Below are 22,306 nucleotides of genomic sequence, written 5' to 3' on the forward strand. Positions count from 1 at the left end.
GCATCGTTTTGACCGGTGAATGAGCGCGGGGAAATGAGAAGTCTGAGGAAAGATGCAAATGTTTGAGGCTACGCTCTGTTCTTTATCTGTATTGCACTACGGAGCTAACAGCAATAGGGAAGAGAAACTGGGAGGAAACAGACAGGCTGTTTGCAATGGTTTCTCAAAAGCATTAGGAGGCTGCTTCAGATGGCCGGTGCTGCAAAGAACCAGACTTTTCATCTTCCCATAGCAATAAGAGAAGTCGTGCTAAGGCAGGGCTGTACAGCGCTGAGTTTGTCAGTCTTGTTTAATGTACACTATTAAGAACTTCCTGTTGGCACCCTGAGCAGCGACCTCGGCTGAAAGTGCTGTATCTGTTTTTGTCAATGAGAACCAATTCTATTCTCAGGTCTGTTGCTACAGCTCCTTCAAATCGGAGAGTGGCGACTGTGTTTCCAAGGGCAAAATTATGTCCTATGTTACCTGGAGCTGCTACTGTTTGGTAAAAGAAAGAGAAATGATTGTGTAGAAAGTGCTGAACACTTAAGTCTGTTCTGCGTGTATGCAAATTATTTGCATAGAACCATAACCTTCTATTTTAAAATAATTGTGGGATTGAATTCTAATGAAAAGTTGGATGTAGACGACCCCAGTGAATTATATCTTTCGCTGCAGGCCGGCAGCAGGTCGAACTACCCACACACTGCCCTGGCAACACATCTGTGATCTGGGGGCGACTTCCTAGGGTTAAAATAACAGCAGGTCAGTCTCCATGGATGGTGTAATTCCTTGTTTCTCTGCTGATATGCCTTATTCTAAACAGTGTTTAAGGACAATGGTTTCTCGAGCCAAACAGAGGTTGCTTATGCACAAGTATCTTCCGAGAAGAGTATCCAGGAGACTAGAGGTTTGCAAGGGTCAGTAATATCAGGCTTGTTTCTGCCCCTTGTGCACAAAGGGGCTGGGGTTGGCTAGTACACCTGGTTGTATTGCAATGCTCCAGAAGGGTCTGTCTAGGTGGGTAAGAGTGAGGGCAAGTCCCTCCTTTGACCCTTTGTCATGTATGTAGTGTTTGTCTAGCGCTAGAAGGCCAGCACTGTGGGAATGCAAGCTTCGTACTTCTGTTTAAAGAGGTAACAAGAATTGCTGCTGTGTGTGCTGCTCCCCCATTGCCCTCCCCCTGTGGAGGAGTGTTTGCTTCTGTATTACGCAAACACACTGCTTCCAACCATGGTTGCTTGGGTGCTACACCACTGAAACCACCCACTCCCCCTAAATACATCACAGATGTGATGAGCCATAACTAGTCTTGCAATGAGCTCTGTGTGGGTAGACTCCTGTAACGGTGAGGCACCCTGTTGATTCCAATAAAAATAGTTCAATGTTAAGATATTTCACCAAAATACCATATGGCTTGCCATGATATCACATTCTTTGTGTCCGAGAGGGTCACTTATAAATGTAATGACCAATAAGGAAGAAGCCAGTGTACTGACTAACCCTTCCTGTTTTCTCCCAGGCTGTTCCTCATGCCTGGGAAGAGCTCCTGGTAAACACCTGCAAAGCTTCCACATTGTCCTCCTTCAAACCCAGCACTGCCATGTCACCTACAAAAAACTGAGGGCAATGACCAAATATGCTCTCGATCTTTCCTTGTACTCCTTTATTTGTGTGGATGCACCAGTCATCTCCTGCCTTAAAGTTGGACAGTGAGCCTTTTGGAGCAGGGACTGTCTTTTCATTTGTGTCTTCATTCTTTCATTCTCTTGTACATTGGTTAGCATAGTGGGGTCCAAATGTGAACTAAAACAAAGCCCTTTCAGATAGGGCGAAGATGCCCCAGGATTAATTCCACGAAAAGAGCCAGTGAGAAAAGACTGTGTGTGCACTCACTAATGACCCATCCTTCTGTTAACAATAATTGCCATAAATTTCAATTGTAACAAAACCACAGCAAGTGTACAGCAGATGTATCTGAAAGAGATATCTCACCTAAGAAATGTCATAAGCTGTTTTTAATAATAATGATCTTAGGATCTACCAAATCCCTAATAAAGACAAAGGAACTGAAAATATAGATCCTGTACATTTACTAATCCAACAACTCTTTTATCTCCTCAAAAGAAAATGCGAGCATGCTATGATGGCACTGAGACATCATCTGTGAAGAAGTAAATCAGTGATAAAGCTAAGTTCTCTTAGATCTTTCTCATCCATCTTCAAAAGAGCCATCAAAGAAAGTTACCAATTAGTTTTAATTCAGAAACCAATCATCAAATCCCTAGTAGTCTCTGACAACCTGCCTCCTCCCCATAGCCTTAAAACTAGTTAAACTTCTCCCCTTGTTCTCATCACTGTGAATTAAACCAGCACATTACCTGTGATCATTTGGAAACAAACTACATGTTGTAAACAGCACGCTCACTGGTAGGAGCGTACATGTCACATTATCTCATCAGTAGCTGTCCCTCTCATCTATCTTCATATGAAGGCAGCCCAGTGACTGCAATAAAGTTTTTGCTCCTGACAGTCAGTGCTGCAAGAGGAACAAGGAACTGGTAACAAAGCACATTTCTAGAGAAAGGTAGTGAAACTCACTCATGTAAATAAGAGTATCTGCTTTGAGGATGGAGACGAGCAAGCTCAATAATTTGCCAAATAGTTTGAACATCAGCCATACTTGGCAAGCTCAAAACTTTTGAAAGATAGCTAGGCTATTCAGATATCCAGCCACCCATCCCTTAGTCTGCTCTGTCAGCAGCAAACCAAAGCTTAGGGAACTCTCACTGCTCCTGACTGGCCCAGTCTAGCACTGCCAGGCAGGCATCAGCCTTCATGGAAGAAGGGGCACCACCTTGCCCCAAATACCTCCTCTCCCCAAGTCTTTAGAGGGCACCTGGAAACTCACTAGTAGATCCTGCATTCACATGAGGTCTCACTCATATTGATCTTTCCAGCATGGTCTGCAACATCTCAGCTGCAAACTGCTTCATTCATTTTTATACAAAGGTAGCAATGAAACCAAGTTCTGAGTTTCTGCATTCAACTGCCACCGTTTGTTTGTGTGGCACCGTGGTTGGATTAGTCATCTGCTGCAGAAGGTTTACAGCTCTCCAGACATGAAGGCTGGGACAGAGACCCATCCAGTCAGCTACTCCTTACCCCTGTGAGAGCCAGGTGGGAGCAAGCATCCATTAAACAGAAGAGAGAAGGCAAGACCGCTCAGGAGGTAGCTCAAGAGGATGGAGGCCAGTGCAAATCTAATCTGTAATCAGTACTGATTGTACTGAGTGGGCTGAATATCTTCCAATTAAATAAATACTTCAGTATGAATATAATCCAAATCTAAGCAGAGCAGTATTTGCCCATTCCTATTCAATGCTGGAACAACCCGGTGTTGCTAATCTCAGGATTTTCTCCATGGCTTCTATATCAAAACAGGAAGATTAGGATAAAAAAGAAAACTTCTGCCCATAAAATTTGCAACCGTCTCCCTGAGGGTTAGGATGCCAAAGCCTACATCTGTTCAGTGGCTTATAGGTTTGGAAATTTCCATCAAGACTTCCAAGGCCCCTTTTCAGCAGAGTCACTGGCATTGTGTTGTTTGTAAGGTAGCATGATGTAGAAGCAACTGAATTGCAAGTCTATTAATGCAGTACTTTATTCTGGAGACAGGGATAGCACATTCCCCTCCATGCCTCAACATTTTTCAGTGCTCCTCTCTGAGCGAGTTAAGACTTTTCCAAAATTAAATACATTCTCTTGAAGAGCTCAGAGACAGTTAAAACACTTAACTCTCTGTTTTCTGAAGCCCATCTTGGGCAAAGTGATTCTGGGGTGCTCAACTTGAGAGTTACAGCAACCTGATTTGAATTGGCGCGGGCTACCCATGGCTCCAATTTGTGTGAATGGAAACTGAGACTACTTGGCACCTCTGCAACTCAGATATCAAAAAACTGGGACATTGAAAGTCATTGCATGCTAAAATGCTGGCCTTAATTTTCAGGTGAGCTTCTTTGGGTAGATATGATATCTTTTATTAGACCAACTGAGTAGTTGGACGATATCACATCTACCCAAAGAAGCTTGCCTAACTATGTCCTTGGACCAACACGGCTATAACCAAAAGGCCTTAATTTACAACTCTTTTCTGGCAGCTTATTCTCCACAAAGAGTCAACTCCCACCAGCCCTGGTAATGTGATGTGGTGGTCAGCCACCAAAGCCAGGTCATGATAAAAATCTACCCCAAGGTAACAAAGAATGGCTCTCGTGACTTGCTGAGGTTGAGCATTTGCTCAACAACGGCTGCTGCCGGAGCCTAAACCAAAAGCTAGAAGGCAGCAGTGGGTCGTGGAGTCCCCGGCCTCTGTGCTTTTTGTTTTGGGACCGTGTCAGAATCTTTGCAGTGAAGCACACAAGTTTCCAATGCAACAAGTGCCGTTCTACAGCCCACGCAGCAAAGGTGGCAAAACACAGCAAAATAGCAGTCAAAACAAAAGGGAGGGAAATGGTGACGTAGGCTTGTCACAGCAATTGTCAAATCACAACCTCCTTATTACAGATACACACCAGGGTTTACCAGCTTGCTTTCCTTTAACTTGCACTTAGCATAGCTTGGGAACCTTCCTACAACGTAACTGTTGGTGCGGCAGTGAGCTTGGGAAAGGATTGGCCTCTGGGGGCAGGAAACAGCATTGATCCCTCTTGGTTCTGCTAGAGGAATTTTTCATTTGAAAGCACGAAAGATTATGCTAATTGGCACTCGCCCCTGAATTATGTTGGAATATAAACATTGATACTAGCTAAATGCCCTGCAAACACGCAGCAAAATCTCCCTCCTGAGAGCCACCGGTGTTACATGATATCTCAGCTGGGAAGAGGCAACGTTCTTCCATGTGGGAAGAAAAGCAACCGAATTCTCTAACTGTGCCATCCCAGGAGGCACTTGAGGGCTTTGCTGATCAGTCAGGAACGTGAAACAACAAGACCTGGTTTCTCTGAGACACGTTTTCCATTTCGTGTGGCCATGGTTTCCTCGCACAAGTGCTCAGTTCTCTTTCTCAGAGGGAACTTAACCCTTTTCCCGGGAGTCCAAGCATTTGAACAGCATCAAGGCCTCCTCACTGAAAAACTAACAGAGGCTGAGAAACTAGTGCAGCGAAGCCTTTTAAGCACGATCCTATGAGATGCCAAGCAGTTGGGTCCCCAAGGTAACTTCTGCAGGGGCTCGAACTGTGCACTGGCAGGGGGCGAGAGACCTCAGCACCTGACAAGATCAAGGCCTTTGCACTTGACTACAGAAAGGTAAGGCTGAGAAAATAAAGTCATGAATACTGTTAGAAATGTACTGCCATAAGGTGATGCTACCCCACAGATCGCCTGTCATCATACACCATGCTACCGCCGCCGGTATGATCAGAGGAGACACTGGAGCTGCAGCTCCCTTACTGTAAATAGGAAGGAGCTGACACCTCACCCCAGCTCCTGGGCTTTGGATTTCCCCAGTCTTTGGCTCTCCAGAATGTGGATCAGGCACACTGAACAGCCTCGCTAGACTTTTAATTAATTTATGATGTCCCTGGTGCCTGGTGGATGTTTATTGTGATCAAAGCAGTTCTTTTTAATGCAAGGGATAGGCACTCAGGTTACTGGGTTGGGGGAAGGTCTCAAGACTTTAATAATGCTAGATAAATAAGCAGGGACTTGTAATAACTTGGTCACGTAGGGATTCCCTACAGGCATCAGTTATCTTATGCAGCCACCATAGCTAAGGGGAAAAAAGACACATCTTCATGCAGCTATATGACAAACAGGACTAGCTAGTACTCTGGTTTCCACAGGCTGCACCCAGTATCCTATATCTGGGAATCGCACACGCTTAGCAATGGTTTTGACAGCAGCGAGCAAACAGAATGAGCCAGTGAACAAGCCCGATGTAGCAAATACCTGAGGTCCATTGGAAAAATAAGAGACTTTTCAGGGCCCTCAGGGCCTACAAAGCCTGTGGCTGTGCTCCCCCTTTCCAACTGGAGGGGCTAGGAACATCAGAACAAGTCACAGTTTTTCAGATCTGTGACTGGGTGGCTCAGGCATGAGGGTGCTCCAGTGTGGGGCTAGCTAGGAGGCACACCCAAGCCAGCCGCATCAGTGTCTACATGTGCAGTACTGCGGAGTAAAAAACTGCACAGCGGGATAGTACTTGTACTTACAAGTACTACTCTGCTGCAGAGTTAATTAGTTTCCTGTGGCCTAATAGGGCTGCATGTGTAGACATGAGATGTTTACTGCAGAGATCATTAGTCTACTCCGCAGTAAATGTCTCATGACTCAACCCAGAGCCTTTGAGATATTATGCCAGACACTGGTACTGAGATACCAAGTGACAGGTGTGTTAGGAATGCCAAAGATAGATCCAATCAGAGCAAACCTGCTGCCTGATCCTGGAAGGGGCTGAACCTTTCAACCCTCAGCAAGTATCCTTCATCCGGTATTCTGAAGACACTCAGCAGCTCAGAGGATGGGGTCCTTGGTGCAGCTGTTTTGTTAGCTCCATGCCAGACTGTTCACCTGCTGCTGAGCTCAGTGAGCTTTTACTAGTCCAAGCTGTAGCCTCTTCTGTAAATTAATAAGTTTTGTCTGACTGCTGATCCATCAGCAGAGTGCTTGAGGGCCACTGGATTCATATTGGAGGTTTCCACCTGGCTCTGTCCAAGTACAAAAGGGCCAAGGAGTTGATTTAAAAAATCACAACATGATGACTACTGGGCACAGTCCCTCATACCTGCACAAGCCCCAGTACCAGTCATCAGGGCCTCCTTCCTGCTGTTACAGGGTGAAATCCGGTCCCTAGTTGAACTCAGTGTGAATTTTGCCATGGGCTGAAACAAGGCCAAAACTTCATCCTTGGTATTAATCAAGACATTTCCCTCCAGATAATACTCCATCAGGCAGCTTCCACTGCACACACTGTGTGGTTCACCTCATTAGATCCTGACGGTGATCCAGGGTTTGTGACTAATCTGATGGAAGAATTCAAAAGCCTGTTTCTTAGCAGGCTGCTTGTCTTGAAGAGGGGGGCCTTCCATTGTCACAAACAGTGCTGGTATCTGTCTGCGTAGGAGGCAGCTGTTGGCAAAGACATCAGCAGATCCCCTTTCCCAGAGACTGCCAAAAGCACCCATCTTCCCTGGAAATCATTATCCCATAAAACCTACTTGTAAGCGTGAACCTGGCACAGGCTGTGTTCTTCCAGCACCTCCTGGGAAGTACCATAGTCCAGTGCTCCTTATATTTTCCAGGCCAGTGGAAGTCTCTTTTGTTAGGTTATGAGCCAATGGCTCTCCAACCCAATGCCTCCTCTGACTGCAGCAATCCAAGGCAACGCATCAAGCACCACACAGCTACCTGACATTACATTTCCATGCAAAAAAAGCAATGGTCTTATTTTTACAGAGGCATAACAGAGGTGTACAAATTCTCCCACTGTCAAATCCTAGCCAACATGATGCACTGTTTTGCTTTGAAGTAGTTGAGTGAGGTTCTTTGCAGACAGGGACTTGCCTTGTAGTTTTTGGCAGCAAAGGCAAAGCCATAGCGACACTCAATCAGTGTACAGGCAAACAAGTGCAGTGGAAGGGAGGGATGCTCAAGACAGCGAAATGCCTCTCCTGCCTGGGGAGAGTGTGACAGTAGCGGGTGTGCATGTGGCCTGCTTCTCTGGGCCCTGAGCAGCTCCGTATCATATTGCACACCTGTGCAAAACTGGCCTCTGCCCCCACCCCAGGGAAACACAACCAGAATCAGCCTCCGGAATATGATGAGCCTTAATTCCCAGTATTTAAATAATGAGCTTCTCACGTGTACAAAAACAACCCTCATCTTCTGGATTAATGAAGGAAGCTGGTTCCACCACGCAAGGCCATTACCAAGCTGCTAATGTGCTGCTGATTTCACTGCCTGTGACTGAGCACAGTACTGTGGGCTCCCCGGAGGGCAGGGCGGGGTGAGACTCTAGGGCAAATGAGGAAGGCAGGAAGGGCCTCACTGGCAGCTCAGGGCTTTGTGGTTTTATTGGAAGGGCTGGCTGGGGTTTGAGTAACTGGCAGGGGTGTGTGCCACCCCCTTTGTGGCTGCTAGATTGCCATGTGACCTGCACGGAGGCTAAATAACTCAAACAATCCTAAGGGCTCAGTAATCTTAAGGACACCCACAGAAGCTTTGGCCCAGGCTTGAGAGCTGTCACAGTGGTGCAGCAAAGCACTTCAGGGCTGGTCCTGTCGCACTTGGGACCGCTGCCCCAGCCAGGGACTGTGGTCACCTTCCTTCCTTTAAGCTTGCCAGCTGATCGCAGACAGGTCCTGAGAGTGTGCAGGAGGGCTCATTTCCTTTCTCTCACTGGCCAGCACTGACATAGCAAGTTTGGTAAAACAACCCCCAGTTCTTTGTTCTTGGCAATATTTGGAGCCCCAGCACTAGCTGGAGGGTGGGAGGGCCTGAAGACCCCCATTCTGTGGCCCCCAAACCCAGGCCATAGCATATGGATGGCTTGATACTAACAGTACCTTTCCTTTGCCTCTCACTTGGACTGATCTGGGCACTCTCCTAGGCCCTGATCCTGACAACTATTTTGCAGAAGCAGATTCAAAGGTCCACACCGAGTCCCACCAAAACCTATGAGACTCCACGTGGGCCCACGGGGATCCGAATGTGCAAAATGATTTGAAATCTATCCCTGGAACCAGACATCAGGCCAGGCAGCTTCCCAGGCTCCAGCAGAATTGGGAACCAGGTGCTGTCCCCAGCTTTTACAGGAGTTCCTCTGCCAATCCCTCTTCCTCTGGCTTTCTTGGCCTTTCCTTTTGCTCTGTGCCCTTTGCTCGGACTCCTGTTCCCTTCCTTGAGCATGTTCTTTGCACATACCTCCCTGCCCCATTAGCAATTCCTGCCTGCTGGATCTCTCTTAATAAAGGTACTCCATGCAGATGCTGTCCTAATGCTAGTCCCTCATCCTGTCCCAGGAAGCCCCCTTGCTCTCACACCACTACATTTTTCTGGTCAGTGTTCTCACTTTCCTCCCTACCTTTTTCACAGGGAACCCCCTTAAAGCCCATAGCCTCAAGGCTGGGAAGGCTCTGGATGTACCTGGAGCAGGCACTTGCCTAGAGTTTAGGTAAACCACACTCATTAAGTGCCCAGCACTGACAGCCCCATGTGCTTAACAAGCCTTGTTTACAGCATGGCTAGGGCTCTGGGATCAGCAGCCATGAAGCTGACTTGCGCTCCTGTCATTTTTCAAGGCTTCTAATAGCGGCCCTTTGACAGCTGCTTCCCCTACACTGTTTCGGGCCCAGTTAAATGGAGTACAAAGATATGCAGCAGGCAAGGGGCTGAAAGATGTAACGCAATTGGGTGGTTTCTGCACTCAACCAGTAGATAACCAGAGCCTATTACAACATATCCAACAAGCAACACATTGGGAACTAGGTTGTGCCATACTGTTAAGTATAGTATGCATTTACCTGCTATTCACATTAGTGGAGTATCTGGTATTCAAGCTATCACCTCCCAGCTGTCTCTTCCCAATTCAGACTCCCACTCCTAGACTTTACCCAATCAGTTCACACTGATTGGTCTTTCTGGGACCTTCTGATTCCACGAGCAGCGCCCCCCAAAGGCCTTTGCCGCTCTTTGGCCAGAACCACAGGGGAAGAACCCCGTCTGTGATCCTGGCTGCTCCAGCAGCATGGCAGTCTCCATCCATCAGTAAGCTCAGCCCACCGTCCAATCCTTCTTCCAACCCACTGCCTTACTGGGTTTTCAGACTTCAAGAAGCCCCTCACTTTGTTGCATTTGCTTTGCCCATGTGTTTGCTCTCCTGAACCTCTGTATCAAGGGAAGCACTCATAACAAGACAGCATTTTTTGAATGTCAGAAATCATATAGTACAAGGCTGAGCATTCCTACTTAGGTGGTTCTCACCCACCTAGTTTCTCACAATGAATCACAGTGCTGTCCACTTCCACCAAAGCACATCACATCCACTACTGAGTCTGAATTCCTATTAGGCCTCTGCAGAACACACCAGAAATTACAAGCTAACCATGCTGGAAATGCTGGTTTACAGGGGAAATCCTTATACACCATGCTAAATTAAGAAAACATTAAAAGAAGAAGCACTGTCACCCCAGTTAATGCTTAAATGTGGCGATGTTAAAGAATGGCAGTCCTCAAGACTGGACAAGCCAACAGTATCCATATTCAAGAACACTGGTCCTCTTTGAAGTGCGTGAAATCATACCAGGCCCTGGTGTTAAGCTGTAAAACCATGTCACCTAGGAGTGGCAGCATCTAGAGAAGAGGGGGCAATTGGCATTGGTAATATAAAGGCCTGCAGCGCATAATGAAAATAAGACTTCATACTTAATATACATGGATATCTAGAACTCCTCAACTTCAAAGGGCAGCAGAGATGTTACCTGCCAACACTTTTGTAAGGCTGCTTGTTTGATGCTAATTTTACAGAGACAGCACGACCAGGGCAGAGGGGCCATGGGTTGTGCCTGAAGTCAGAGGCAGAGCCAAAACTAACGTTCAGGAATTTGAATATTCGGGGCCGCATTTTCAGAAGCCGCAATGTGAGGTGTCTCTGTTTCAGAGATGGTGGGGTAGATCAACGGGATGCCAATGAAACTCTGGCCATTCCCACTTGCTGAGGCTCTATGCCTGCCTTCACGTGGACTTACAGGGACAGCAAAACTGACAGGGAGTTCAGGGCAGAGGTCTCAAATTGGCCATTCAAGACCCCTGATAGATGCCTCTTTTGAAAATCTGGATCCTGCTTCCACTTCTGTGACACCAGAGGCTGCTCAGGAAGTTACATCGGGGAATTTGGCTGTTTGTAGAAGCAACCGAGAAATCATTCAAACAATGCGGTTACAAAAAAATGGAATCTCTACAACTAAACAACTGAAGGGACTTTGAAAAAAACAAATCAAATCCTACTTTGAAGCGATGCTTAATGTAAATGAATCACTTATTAGACAATGCAACAATCAGCTGCTATTCATTATCAAAAACAATACGAGAGGATCAGCAGAGAAGAGCTGTGAGCTGGAGGGAGCCCTGCAGGAAATACTATGGGACTGGGACCAGCTTCTCTGTCTGTGCTGCCATTGTTGCCTGACAATGTCTTGCTAATAAATGTCCAAAATCATCTTGGTTAATAAACTTTGTCATCATTTTCCAGTCACAGAACAAATGGATAGAACCAGTGACCTTTGGAATGGAACAGAAATCCTAGTTTGGATGAGGTGGAACCTTGCGTATTGAAGCCACAGTTTGCCGAGGTACGAGAGAGTCTGGAAGCCCGATTCCCAGTTGGAGATTTCAGGTTCTGAGGAATCACTGAGTGCACATGTGTGCTGGAAATCCAGTGGCAAAATTCTTGGCTTCTGGTGGAAATCCGTGAAATTCTATCATAGCTTCAGATGTATTTAAAACATCGAGTGCATCTTGAATTCAGTATTTAAGGGAGCAATATAATCAACGCAGGAGCTCCCGTGTTATTTATTTTTAAGTGCATTGACTTTATTCCAGGCAGTCCCTGCATGGTCACTTTTCAACATGTCACTGTTGTACTGACAATGGCTAATGGCACCTCAGGATTTAGTGGGGAGGCTGGAAGTGGATTAGAGGATGTTTGAGGCTTTCAGCACTGGGAGAGGAGCGTGAGCCAGTTTGGAGGGCAAGCTCTCAGCAGAGGCATCTAGCTGAATGGAACAACAGTGAAAGTGTTAACCACGTAAGCATTAATTTGTTCCCTTTCTGTTTCAGAAGTAATAACCCACGGGGACAAGGAAGGCAAGTTTAAACCTCTCAGACATGCTATTTCACACCTGAGTTGGCCAAGAGCATACAGCACAGCACTCGTGCTCCTGTCACCTTTCTTGGCCATCTTTACCATGAGGAGGGCGAGATACTTTTTGAAAAAAAGGAGATTCTGGAACAGAAATCTGCAACAAGGGATGAATTCTGTGGCAAACTCAGTGGCTACAGAATAGGTGGGGCCCTAGCCCAAGTTCTATAAACTCATTAAACTTTACTGCACTCGCTATAAAATAATTTTAATAGTTAAAAAATATGCCAGGACAGAGAGCTTGATACTGCACCACATCCCTCAGGCCTCACTGAGACAAAAACCTCATCAAACAATGCCTGATGTAGCCCGACTTTGACTGAGCCCTGGTGCCATGTGAAAGCTCTTTGATGGTTCTCATATAATATGAACGTGGGTGGGGAGAGAAGGTCCTCCATTCACTTATCTCTGATGGACAATGGTCCGCATCACAGAAACACAATAGTCCCATTGGCTCTAAGTGGCAATCCTTTGGCAGTCTCTAGTGGAAGATGAAGATCCTAGGGAGCCTTTTGAAAAGAGAACAATGTTAACTAGTATAATTAGTACTATTATGCTAAGCCATGATTATGAGAGTAGTATTAATAATATCATACCAGTATATAGCATGAGCATGTTAATCTACCACAGGGAAACCTGGAGAAGGAACCACCTTAAGTAGGCCCCCTCCTTGTTTTACTACCTTGCCCCAAAGTACCCCAAAATGCACCTAGTAAAATCCTGCCTCTCCCTGCTCTGGTAAGGAAATTATTTTTGTTGGTCCCTTGAGTTGTTGCTTAAGGCAGGTTTCACTGTAATTACATACCTCACAGCAGTGCAGGGAGACTTAATTAAGAGACTTACTGTAGGTGCATTGTCAGACAGAAACAATGCAGCTCTTTTGGCTAAGGCACCTGGTCCGATTGTGATGGGCACGTTAACTAGATAATTAAAGTTGGAAAAGTACCTTATGATCATCATGCAACAAACAGCCAGGACACAGCACGCAGGGTTTATTCAGAACCACCGGCCTCCATCAGGAAGCTTGCATTTTGAAAAGTCTTGCTGTCCCCATCAGGAGACATGCTGCAAGATTGTATTTTGGTAGAAGAGTGTGACTCACCAGCTTCAAACTGTGACATTTCATTCCTGAACTATTCTCGGAGCAGCTGGCTCCACAAGGCAGGGAGAGGTGGGGAAGGGGTAGGGAGAGAAAGAGAGCCAGACTGAAAACTGAGAACTACTCATTCTCTCCTCCACAGGTATGTGGCTTTCATGTTCACCACCATGTAATTTGGAGCAATCTGGTAAATACCATGGGGAGGAGAAACATAAAATCCTGTTTCATAAAATCTGTATGAGCCAGGGCTAAAAAATAAGTCACCCTTAGGCAGGATGCAGTTTGGCTTGATCTCTGAACCCCAAGGAAGAAGGCAGGGAAACTCGCTGCTCTCCAAAATCCAGATGCTGCAACTCTGGGCTCCCTTTTCAGAGTCCCCACATGATGCAGATGCAATACTTAGTCCTCAGCTGCATCCAGCTGATGCCATGCGAAGTCAGGGAGGGAGGAAAGTGCTCCCTGAGCCTTGGGGAAGTTCTATGCGTCATCTGGCAAGGCTTCAGTGTAAGCGTGGTGTCACAGTCATTAACAGCGTGCTGCATGTGAGCTTGGTGCTTCGCAGCAGTGTGGGTTGGTCATCGCTGTCACTAGCTCCGTGCCAGTGGCATATTGGTGACATGGGCATCATCCCTCCTGACCTCAAACTCTATGAATCAGAGAGTCCCAGGGCACACAGACATGCTTGTTCATGCTTGTAAGGCTCTCAGGTCCCGGACCTGTGGACAAATACAGCACCATTGCTGTGGGTACACGGCAGGTTTGCAGCACAGGCGGATCAGCAATACGCCAGGTCACTGGGACAGCAGCTGCAGGCACCAGGTGAGCGGCGTGAGCTTGTTTACGTGGAGGCAACTTCACTACTGCATGTCACAGAAGGAGAAACTTCAGAGCAGTCTTGAATGGGGCCAGGGAAGGTGGTTCTATACTGTGCCTATTACCCCAGGCCTGCTGGGGCAGGGGACCTGGCATATGTTGGAGACTGCTGTCATCAAGGATGATGGCACAACCCCACACAGTGCCTCCCACTATACAGCGAGCCAGCCGGGCAGGGGTTTCATTCAGCCCCCGATTCCTGCATAAAAGAGAATGCTGTTTTTGTGGCGGTTTCTACACAGCCCATCTCCAGAGCTCCGTATGGCAGTGTCTCTCCCATCCCAACCCCTTACCTGACGGAAGCCTTACTGAAAGCAGTGCTCATTCAAAGCAGGGGACTGAGCTTGGCTGCTCCAAATGATGCGGCATGTAGGAGCCTCACCAATGACCTTGGGTAGGTAATCACCACCTGAATACAAAAGATGGATATAAAAGGACCAGCCCCCTCTTTTACAGTCTCCTGCTCGGGGAGGGAAACACAATGGCTTGTTAAATAAGTGGTTCTGTCAGGGCTGAGGATTTTTTGTTTTTTTGTTTTAACTTCCCTAAATGTCCTTCAGCAGCAGAGAAGGGGGTGGGGATTTGCTCTTTGAAGCCATTTCCTTGTGGGAATAGGAAACACGGAAAGAATTCAATTCACCACCACAGCCAAACACCACTGATACATGCTTCAAAAAAACCTGAGACTGAAAGGCAGGCTGGCTGGTGGGCGTGGGTGGCTGCTAATTTACAGCAGCATCAGATTATCTCTGTCCGCTATCTAGCATCAATAAGTGTCCTCCCGGCATGTTAGAACAGAGAAGGGAAAGGGGGAGGAAGAGAGACAAGAGGAAGGGAAATCGGGAAAGGCTGAGCAGAAAGGAGTTGCGGCAGTTCAAATCTCTGATCAATTGTGCCATCGAGTGGAGAAGCAGGGCACTGCAGTTTAACCTGCCCTTGGTGAGGATGCTGCATACACAGCAAATAAAATCTGGCTTTCTAGTGTCTCTCAGAGGGCTTACACCACGGTTGAGTCCCCCCAAAACCCAACAGCTATACCAACGCAGCAGCTTCTCAGCGATGAGAAGAACATGCATAATAAGTGAATACAAATCATCATCGATACTGTAAGATGCCGGCACCTTCTACTGGAGAAGCACAAAACACCTTAAAAACAATAAGGGATTAGGCATCACAGGAAGAGCATCAGCTCCATTTAGGGAGTGGGGAAACTAAGGAAGAGAGACAGTGGCTGAGTGACCTGCCCAAGGTCACACAGGAAGCGTGAGGCAGATCCGGGAATAGAACCCAGGAGATGCTGGGTCCTGAACAATACCTCATTCTTTCTCTCTTTTGATTTAAGAGGGTTTCTTAACCCTTTAGGATCCTGCTAGAGAATCCTCTCTAAATACCTCCTCCACTGAGACGAGACGTAGTCTTCTTTGACCGCCAAGGACAACAACAGAAGGGGGGAGGGTGGTATTTCTATAGCTTCAGAGGGATGTGCGATGCCTTCCAGGCACAGCTCTTTCTCTATAGTTGGTTTCATAATCTAACGCAGAGGATGAGTGAGCCACAGAAATGCATGCAGTTTGGTTTGCTTACATGTCACATTGCTGAATCAACAAGAGCAGCATCCTATTAAGGGGGGGACCCAACATCCTACATAGCATCCCCAAGTGGGACCCTTGGCAATCACAGCACCTAGACTTAGTGCTTGGGAAATGTGGGCCTTGACTTCTCTGCACATGCACTTCTCTGTTCCCATGCACATTTCCTCCATGTGCTGGGAATAGCACTGCTTCTCGGGGCTGCTGTGCAGAGCAATTCAAATGTTTACCAAGTGCTTGGAGATCCTCAGCTGAAAGGTGCAAGAGGAAATAAAAACACCTCATCCCTGACCTTGACTTTGGAGTCAGCAGCAGAACATGGGTTTGCAGAAAGGGAACATGGCAGGAACACAACCCAGCAGAAGCCCTGTTGCCTTCCCTTGTCCACTGTCCAGTAAAGGGGCTGCAGGAAACTAATAAAATAATTCTGGAATGAAGAGCTCAGAAACCAACCACTTTAAAAAGAGAACAAGACAGAGACACAGCCCATAGCTGAAGAATTCATGTCACAGTCACAGAAGAACAGACCTAACAGAAAAGCTGTGCAAGAAAATCTGTAAGGGCTGCTGCTGGGGAGGGGAGTTCTTCAGTCACAGCTCCTGAATCAAGCAGATCTTGTCCCAGTTCCAAACCGACTGACCCTTGGGAGCAGTCTCAGGACATCCAGGGTGGCCCCACTCCTGGAGAGGCACCATGGACTACACACTTTTGCTCAGGGCAGGGCTGCAGGAGCGAGGAGATGAGGAAGGCATCCAGAGGCTGACAGTTCTACCAGGTCCATGGACTGAATTCTTCTCATTCCATCCTTCTCCCCCCACCAGCTGCTTCTGAATTCCTTTTTCATCCATTCATTCCCATAAGGCCAAGCTATGCAGGCAGAGGGGAGGAGAGCCTCTGTCTTACATCAGAGGCTGTGATTAGAGATGTTCTTCTCACACCCCAGCCCTTTCAAGTTTTACATTTTTTAGCTGAAGGCACCACAAAAACTGGAGCTTTCAGGCCAGACTCAGCCAAGACCCCTTTCCCAGGGGAAGACTTTCGGCCAGGGCTGGACCACAGCTGCTTATAGGAACAGTCTCATGCGCTTAGGGGAGGCTGCCAAGGCATTTATTAAGGGAGAAGCCATATCTTATGCTCCTGCTAAAAGGGACAGAGGAAAAAAAAAGATGACTAAGAGACTGGAAGAAGCAGAGCACAAAATTACTGCGCCAGGGAGTCAGGTTAAAAGGCTGTCTCAGGGCTCAGTGATGCTTGCAATGGTGTAGACATCATCAGACTGATTACAACTAGTGCCTTGCTCCAAAAAACAGGGAGATGGGACTGCTCTCTTATTTTTATTGACACCTTCTCTCAGTATTGGGGGAGAAGTTTGCTAGTGAAGCACTGAAAGGCTAGAGGAATTCCAGCTCTTCACGATTCTGGAGGGTCTAAGGATCCAAAACACAATAATCAAATTACCTGGGGAGTTCTTTTAAAAGAAGAAGTTAAGACTTGCTGCCAAATTACACCCATGTGTTCCCCAGGATAGAAATCCTGGTTACAAGGGCTGAAGCTCCACACCTCTGGAGCGCAGTATCAGTATATTCCACCAGAGATGAGTTTAGCCTGATTCAATGTTCATCCCTGAACAACTGATTCAATGAAATCAATGGCCTTGTGTAATACTGTATTTCATTGAGGTTCCATCTCTAACTAAACACCATCTAAATGCAGCCTCTAATCCTTGGAACGTTACCGCCAAAGCCACCATAAGGCAGATCCAGATGGCAACGGTGCCTCCGGGGGCTACTGGGTTTCAGACTGACTTTGCCAAGCACCTGGAGAGAAGGGAGGCGGTGGTGCAGTGGTGACTATTGCCAATTCAGGGAAGTAGGCAGGCATCTGTAATACAAGTTACTATGGGAGACTGGAAGTAATTAACTCTCAGACAGATGCTCACTAGCTTCTGGGAATGGACCTGGAGTAAGAGTGGCTGCTGCCAATCCTGCCTCGGCTTGGTGGGAAAGATGGATTAGAGATGCATCTTTGCCAGCCCTGTATTTCGGAGCCTGTAACAGGCATTGCTTCCAGTGCTGTTACCAGGACATACATTGGGGTTGTTCTGCTGAAAAGCTGGTTTGCCGTTTCATGTGTATACGATCCTTGTTATGCTGTTCATCGTTTTCTTTCATCTTATGGAGACAGGTATCCATCACTGAGGCCGGAAAGCAGGAGGTCTCATTAGATAAGTAGGGCCGTACATTGTAGGATCAATCTTAGTTTCTTTCCTCCGGAGTTTTATTTCCTTAGTAATGGCAGACTACCCCTAAGTGCAACCCACATCACCAGTGCATCTGCTTGGTCAGTAGGCAGGAAGAGAACAAAGTCATCATATGTAATCTGCCTTTCAAATGGCTGTGGCCAAGAGTCTCTGTCTCCCTGTTCTCCATAAGGATATGCCCCTGCGATTAGCAGCTTTGCCTCTGCATGGCGCCAGCATATCCTAACAGTCTGTGCAGATGATATACTTGCCCCACTGCAACTCAGGCAAACCAGAAGTTCATAGACCCATTTGATCTCACAGGTCCAGGAGAGGAGAAATGGTCCAGGGAGGGAAATGCTTCCAAAAATGTTGCAATTTAACATTTGTTTTAAAACCCAAGTCCAATATGGTGCTATTGATTGTGAAGGATCAATGATTCCCACTTTGGGAACAAGGAGAGGCAGACACTGAGCAACAAGGTTTTCCCCTCTGCCAACACACCTCAAGCCTACTCTGCCACCCTCGTTACTCCAGTTCTGGGCTCCCCCCCAGCTGCCAATGACCAGCAGTCCCCTTCCCTACTCCATCCAGCTCCAGGAAGCAGCCCAGTCCTTCTCTGCAGTATGCCCTTTCATGTGGGTCCCAGGTATCCCCAAACAGCTCTGCCCATGCATCTCACTCCAACATGCAGCAATGAATTTTTAAGAGAATTCTGGAAAAGGTCCCAGCCCAGGAGCTGTAGAGACAGGAAGCTGCTGTCGGTATGTGAGGGGGAGTCTCACCCAACGCGAGGCAACGTACCTGCTCCCTGACAGAGTCCCCATCTCCTTGGCACTGGGGTTAGCCACAATATACAACCCTTTCCCCCTTGGGATTGCACAGAGACCCCCCAGATTAATTTCCCGCAGTGCAGCCATATGATCACTGAGGCCTGGCCTGGATTCCAGTGCTGGTCTAGTGCTGGAAGGCTCCACAGCCCATTAGCAAGCCTGGGACTGTAACTGCCTCAGCTGGGAGGTTGCAGCCCTGGAGACAATCTTGTATTCTCAGCCCCATCTCATCAAGGGCTGGTGTTCCTGAGTTGCAGTCTGGAGTATGGGCTGCTCTGTGAGGAACCAGTTTGAGCATACTGAGGAACCCTTCTGTTAGCCCTCAATGAGATGCCAGACTGAGTTCCTCTTCTTTCTGTTTAGCAGGAACATTCCACCTATGATTCCCACAATCCCCTATGTGTGTGTGTACACACACACACACACACACACACACACACACACACAGTAAAGGAGCATTCACACCAAAGCCAAAGCAAGGAGAAATTTCCAAATTAATCTTTACCACTGCAAACAGATGAATTTCCCAATCCTCAGGGCCACTAATTTACTTTCAACCCACCTGAACTAGAGGATGGAATAGTTTAACAGCTCTGCACCATACCCTGGAAGCAGCCAAAAGGAATGACAGGAAATCAGCTCAGCCTGATTGCTGAGGAAGAGCCAGTCTTCTGTATCTAGATGTGCAATGGAAAGATCAGGGCTAATCCAGATTGCTGGCCAAGGCTAAATCCCACCCATTTAGCTTCTAGCCTCCCTGCTGACTGCTCCTTAGCCAAATCAATCTTATTAAAATGGTAATTCTCTTCTGCATTCGCTACCCTCATCAGACCATCCCTTTGAGCTCTGCAAGTGAGAGATAGGAGAGGGCTGGAGAAGAACTAAATATATTGTAACAAATATAATTTCAGAAACAAAGCCTAGAAGATAGTTGTGTAAGCTGCCTCTCCCCATGGGAAAGCCACGGACTCGATGTGCCTGAAATAGGAATGGTGTCCTTTTAGCAATTATATGTATTTAAATTAAATTCTGGCCTTTGTAAGAAAAGCAAAACCAAAACACTGACCCAGGAATAAAAATGTGTACTGTTTTTAATTGGTTTTGTAGTACTTTGAAAGTCCAGCCTTCCTTGCACTGGGGTGGTGGGAGGGGTTCAGTGATGAAGGGTAGAGAAAAACCACTAGCAGTCTTTCTCTAGGCTGTTTTGTGTCCCAGATCCTATGCCTTAGTTTTTATTTTTCTGTCTTTTCTCTATGCATTTGTCTTATTTATGGAGAAAAAAAAGAAAAATATTTACCTCTGGTCACAGTGTCAAGATATTTGTGCAGCCTCCTCCCAGCAATTGGCAATTCAAGCAGCGGTTCTCTTCTTTTCCGAGTCACTATTGAACCATTGCCTACCGATGTGAGACCGGAGGTGCCAATTCCAAACTGGATGCAAAATCAGAATCCTGCCTTGCAGTCATTAAAGAGCCTGTTTGACAAAAAAGGTGTTTTTCCCCACCACCTACCCACGTCTTGACATAACTCCCTGATTCTTTTAACAGCTAGGAGCCACTCCAGAATAAGTTACATTTCAATGACTAGCCTTCCATCTTAAAACATCCTATGCTCTCTACCACTCTCTGCTCTTTATTTATTTTTGATAGCGATATTAGGCATTTCTGTTGTGGGCTTTTAAAATTGGGAATAAAAACCCTACAATAATAAGGACTGTAGATGAACCTGTGAGACACAAACATCTTCCCTTGTAACGGAGGTAAATTGTTTCTGTGGTACCAAGCAAAATACATCCCGTTTCTGAAACCCACAAGTATTAGGCTTGTCTTTTCTATGCAAAGATGGATGCAGAAGGTTTGAAAAAGACTTTTACACCAGAAAGAGCGGCAGAATCCGTGCAAAGTCTCTAGTCCAGGTGGGTCTCCTTAGATCAAGAAGTGTTGTTGTCAGAAACTGGTTTAAGGTGCTGGAGACCCAGGTAGTGCCCTGGGTTTTCTCTGAAGCTGTGACGTGGGGATGTAGGCAGCTGAGCAAATCATGCTAGAAACCATCTTTGCTGGAGATCTGGGGACATTTCTGACACTTCTGGCTCCGCTGTTTTGCGGATTTCGGCTCAGGGCCACGCCCCGGCACTCGGGCCCAGGCGCGCGGGCGTCGAGTTGTGCAGAACGGGTTAGCTCCTGCCCAGCTCATCCTGTTTGAAATAAAACGAGATGCCCTTAACACAGCAGGGTCGAACGGCAGCGACTGTGCCGAGCTCAGGCCAAATCTGCTTCTCTCGCAGGCCTGAGGAAGGGCCCCAAAGCCCGGCTGGCGCCTCTCCCTCTGTGGTCTCGCAGGGGCCTTCCACCTCATCGCGGCCTCGCCTGTCCCTTCCAGATCAGCATTTACACCATCTTCCCTCGGTGCCTCGGGCTACCTCAAGGTCTGATGCCTGCACCTCAGCTGCCACAAGCCCACATGGCTTCTCTTCTCGGCCCTGCCCATTTCGCCCTCGGCTGCACGTGCAACGCCCTGCGGCGTGGGGCGGCCTTGCCCCTTCCCGGGGCTACGCCAGATAGGGACAACGCTGGTCGCGCACTGGGGGCTGGAGGAGCCCACACTCAGGCCCAAAGGGACGTCACGCCTGTGACTTGCACCCCCTGTGACATCACCTCAGAGACAACCTGCCGCTCCCAGCATGGAACCCGGGAGTCGCCGCTTTGTTTCCGGAGGGAACGACCTAAGCAACGGACCCGGGTGGGGGGGGAGGACTGCGACTGCTTTTCCCCTCCGGCAACATCCGCTCTCACGCGCGCTGTGATTGGCCGGGCTCTCGTAGGGCCCGCCTCCAGGGGGGGGTGGGAGGTCACGAGCGGAGCGTGCTCATTGGTCAGCCTGCTTCCGGGTGTGGCCATGGTGACAGCGGCAGGCAGGTATGGGCCGGGCCCGGCTCCCAAGCGAGCAGCGGGCCTCGGGGGCGGCCTCTGCTCTGTGAGCGGGGCCTGTAGCCCGGGAGGGGGTTGCCTCTGCTCCCGCTCTGGAGGGTGCCTGGCGGTGGGGGGGGCCTTCCCCGTCCAGCCCCCCCCCATCCCGCACCGAGACCAGCACGGGAATGGTGTCCCACATGAGGGGCTGCTCCCAGCGAGGGGCTTCGGGCCTAAAGAACCGCGGTGCAGGAGGGATGTCCCTTTTTTCTCTTGGCTGCCTGCTCGCCCGCAGTTAGGGGCAAGGCTGCGGGGAGAAGGGGACGGGGACTCTCCGGAGACGGGGATGGAGCTGGCTGGTCCCGTTCTCGGGCGTCCTGCGGGCTGTCGTGGGGAGCCCGTTGCGGGCTGATGTCAGAGATCATCGGGGGGAAGAGGCAAAAAAAAGATATTCTTATCATTTGATATCAGAGAGCAGGGAAGTGGGGAAAGAGGCAGATTGGGACCCCCCCTCCCCCTGGTTGCTGGGGGGGCACATCCCCCCCCCGGCTAACGTGGCACCAGTTGCCCATGCCACTGGGGAATGGATGTGGATCTGGCCAGATCTGTTGGCTTATTTTATTAGAATGAGTTGGGAAAATTAAAGGGACTGACTAACTTGTGTCTTTAGGTGCGACATTTGAAGAGCATATTTGTAAACTGTGACTGCAGGATCTCAGTGGGGATGGGTTCTTTAGCTACAAAAAGGGAAGACAGGCTACTAGGAATAGACTATTTTGAATAACGTAGTATTCCTAGATTTCGTAGGCTTTTAGGGTCGGAAGGGACCTCAGTAGATCATTGAGTCCGACCCCCTGCCCTGGGCAGGAA

At 48.0% G+C, this 22,306-nt stretch overlaps 1 protein-coding gene and 1 long non-coding RNA gene across 3 annotated transcripts in view; one reads left to right on the plus strand and one right to left on the minus strand.

The window, feature by feature from the left end:
• Positions 1-10,998: 10,998 nt before the first annotated feature.
• On the minus strand, positions 10,999-21,310 carry LOC102382877. Its single transcript, XR_323866.3, has 4 exons — positions 19,829-21,310; positions 14,164-14,279; positions 13,001-14,069; positions 10,999-12,407 (listed from the first exon to the last, which is right to left on the minus strand). It is a non-coding gene; the product is annotated as an uncharacterized LOC102382877 (long non-coding RNA).
• Positions 21,311-21,406: 96 nt separating this feature from the next.
• Positions 21,407-22,306, plus strand: part of DHRS7B (dehydrogenase/reductase 7B) — a 17,512-nt gene continuing 16,612 nt past the window's right edge. Inside the window, exon 1 of one of the 2 annotated variants that reach the window (XM_006023936.3) lies at positions 21,407-21,445. In XM_006023936.3, coding sequence (XP_006023998.2) covers positions 21,426-21,445 — 20 coding nt within the window. In that variant the 5' untranslated portion in view covers positions 21,407-21,425. The remainder of the gene's footprint in view (positions 21,446-22,306) is intronic. The other variant, XM_025204544.1, reaches the window with a different exon arrangement.

Source organism: Alligator sinensis, unplaced genomic scaffold, assembly GCF_000455745.1.
Source record: "Alligator sinensis unplaced genomic scaffold, ASM45574v1 scaffold402_1, whole genome shotgun sequence".
NCBI classification, from domain to species: Eukaryota; Metazoa; Chordata; order Crocodylia; family Alligatoridae; genus Alligator; species Alligator sinensis.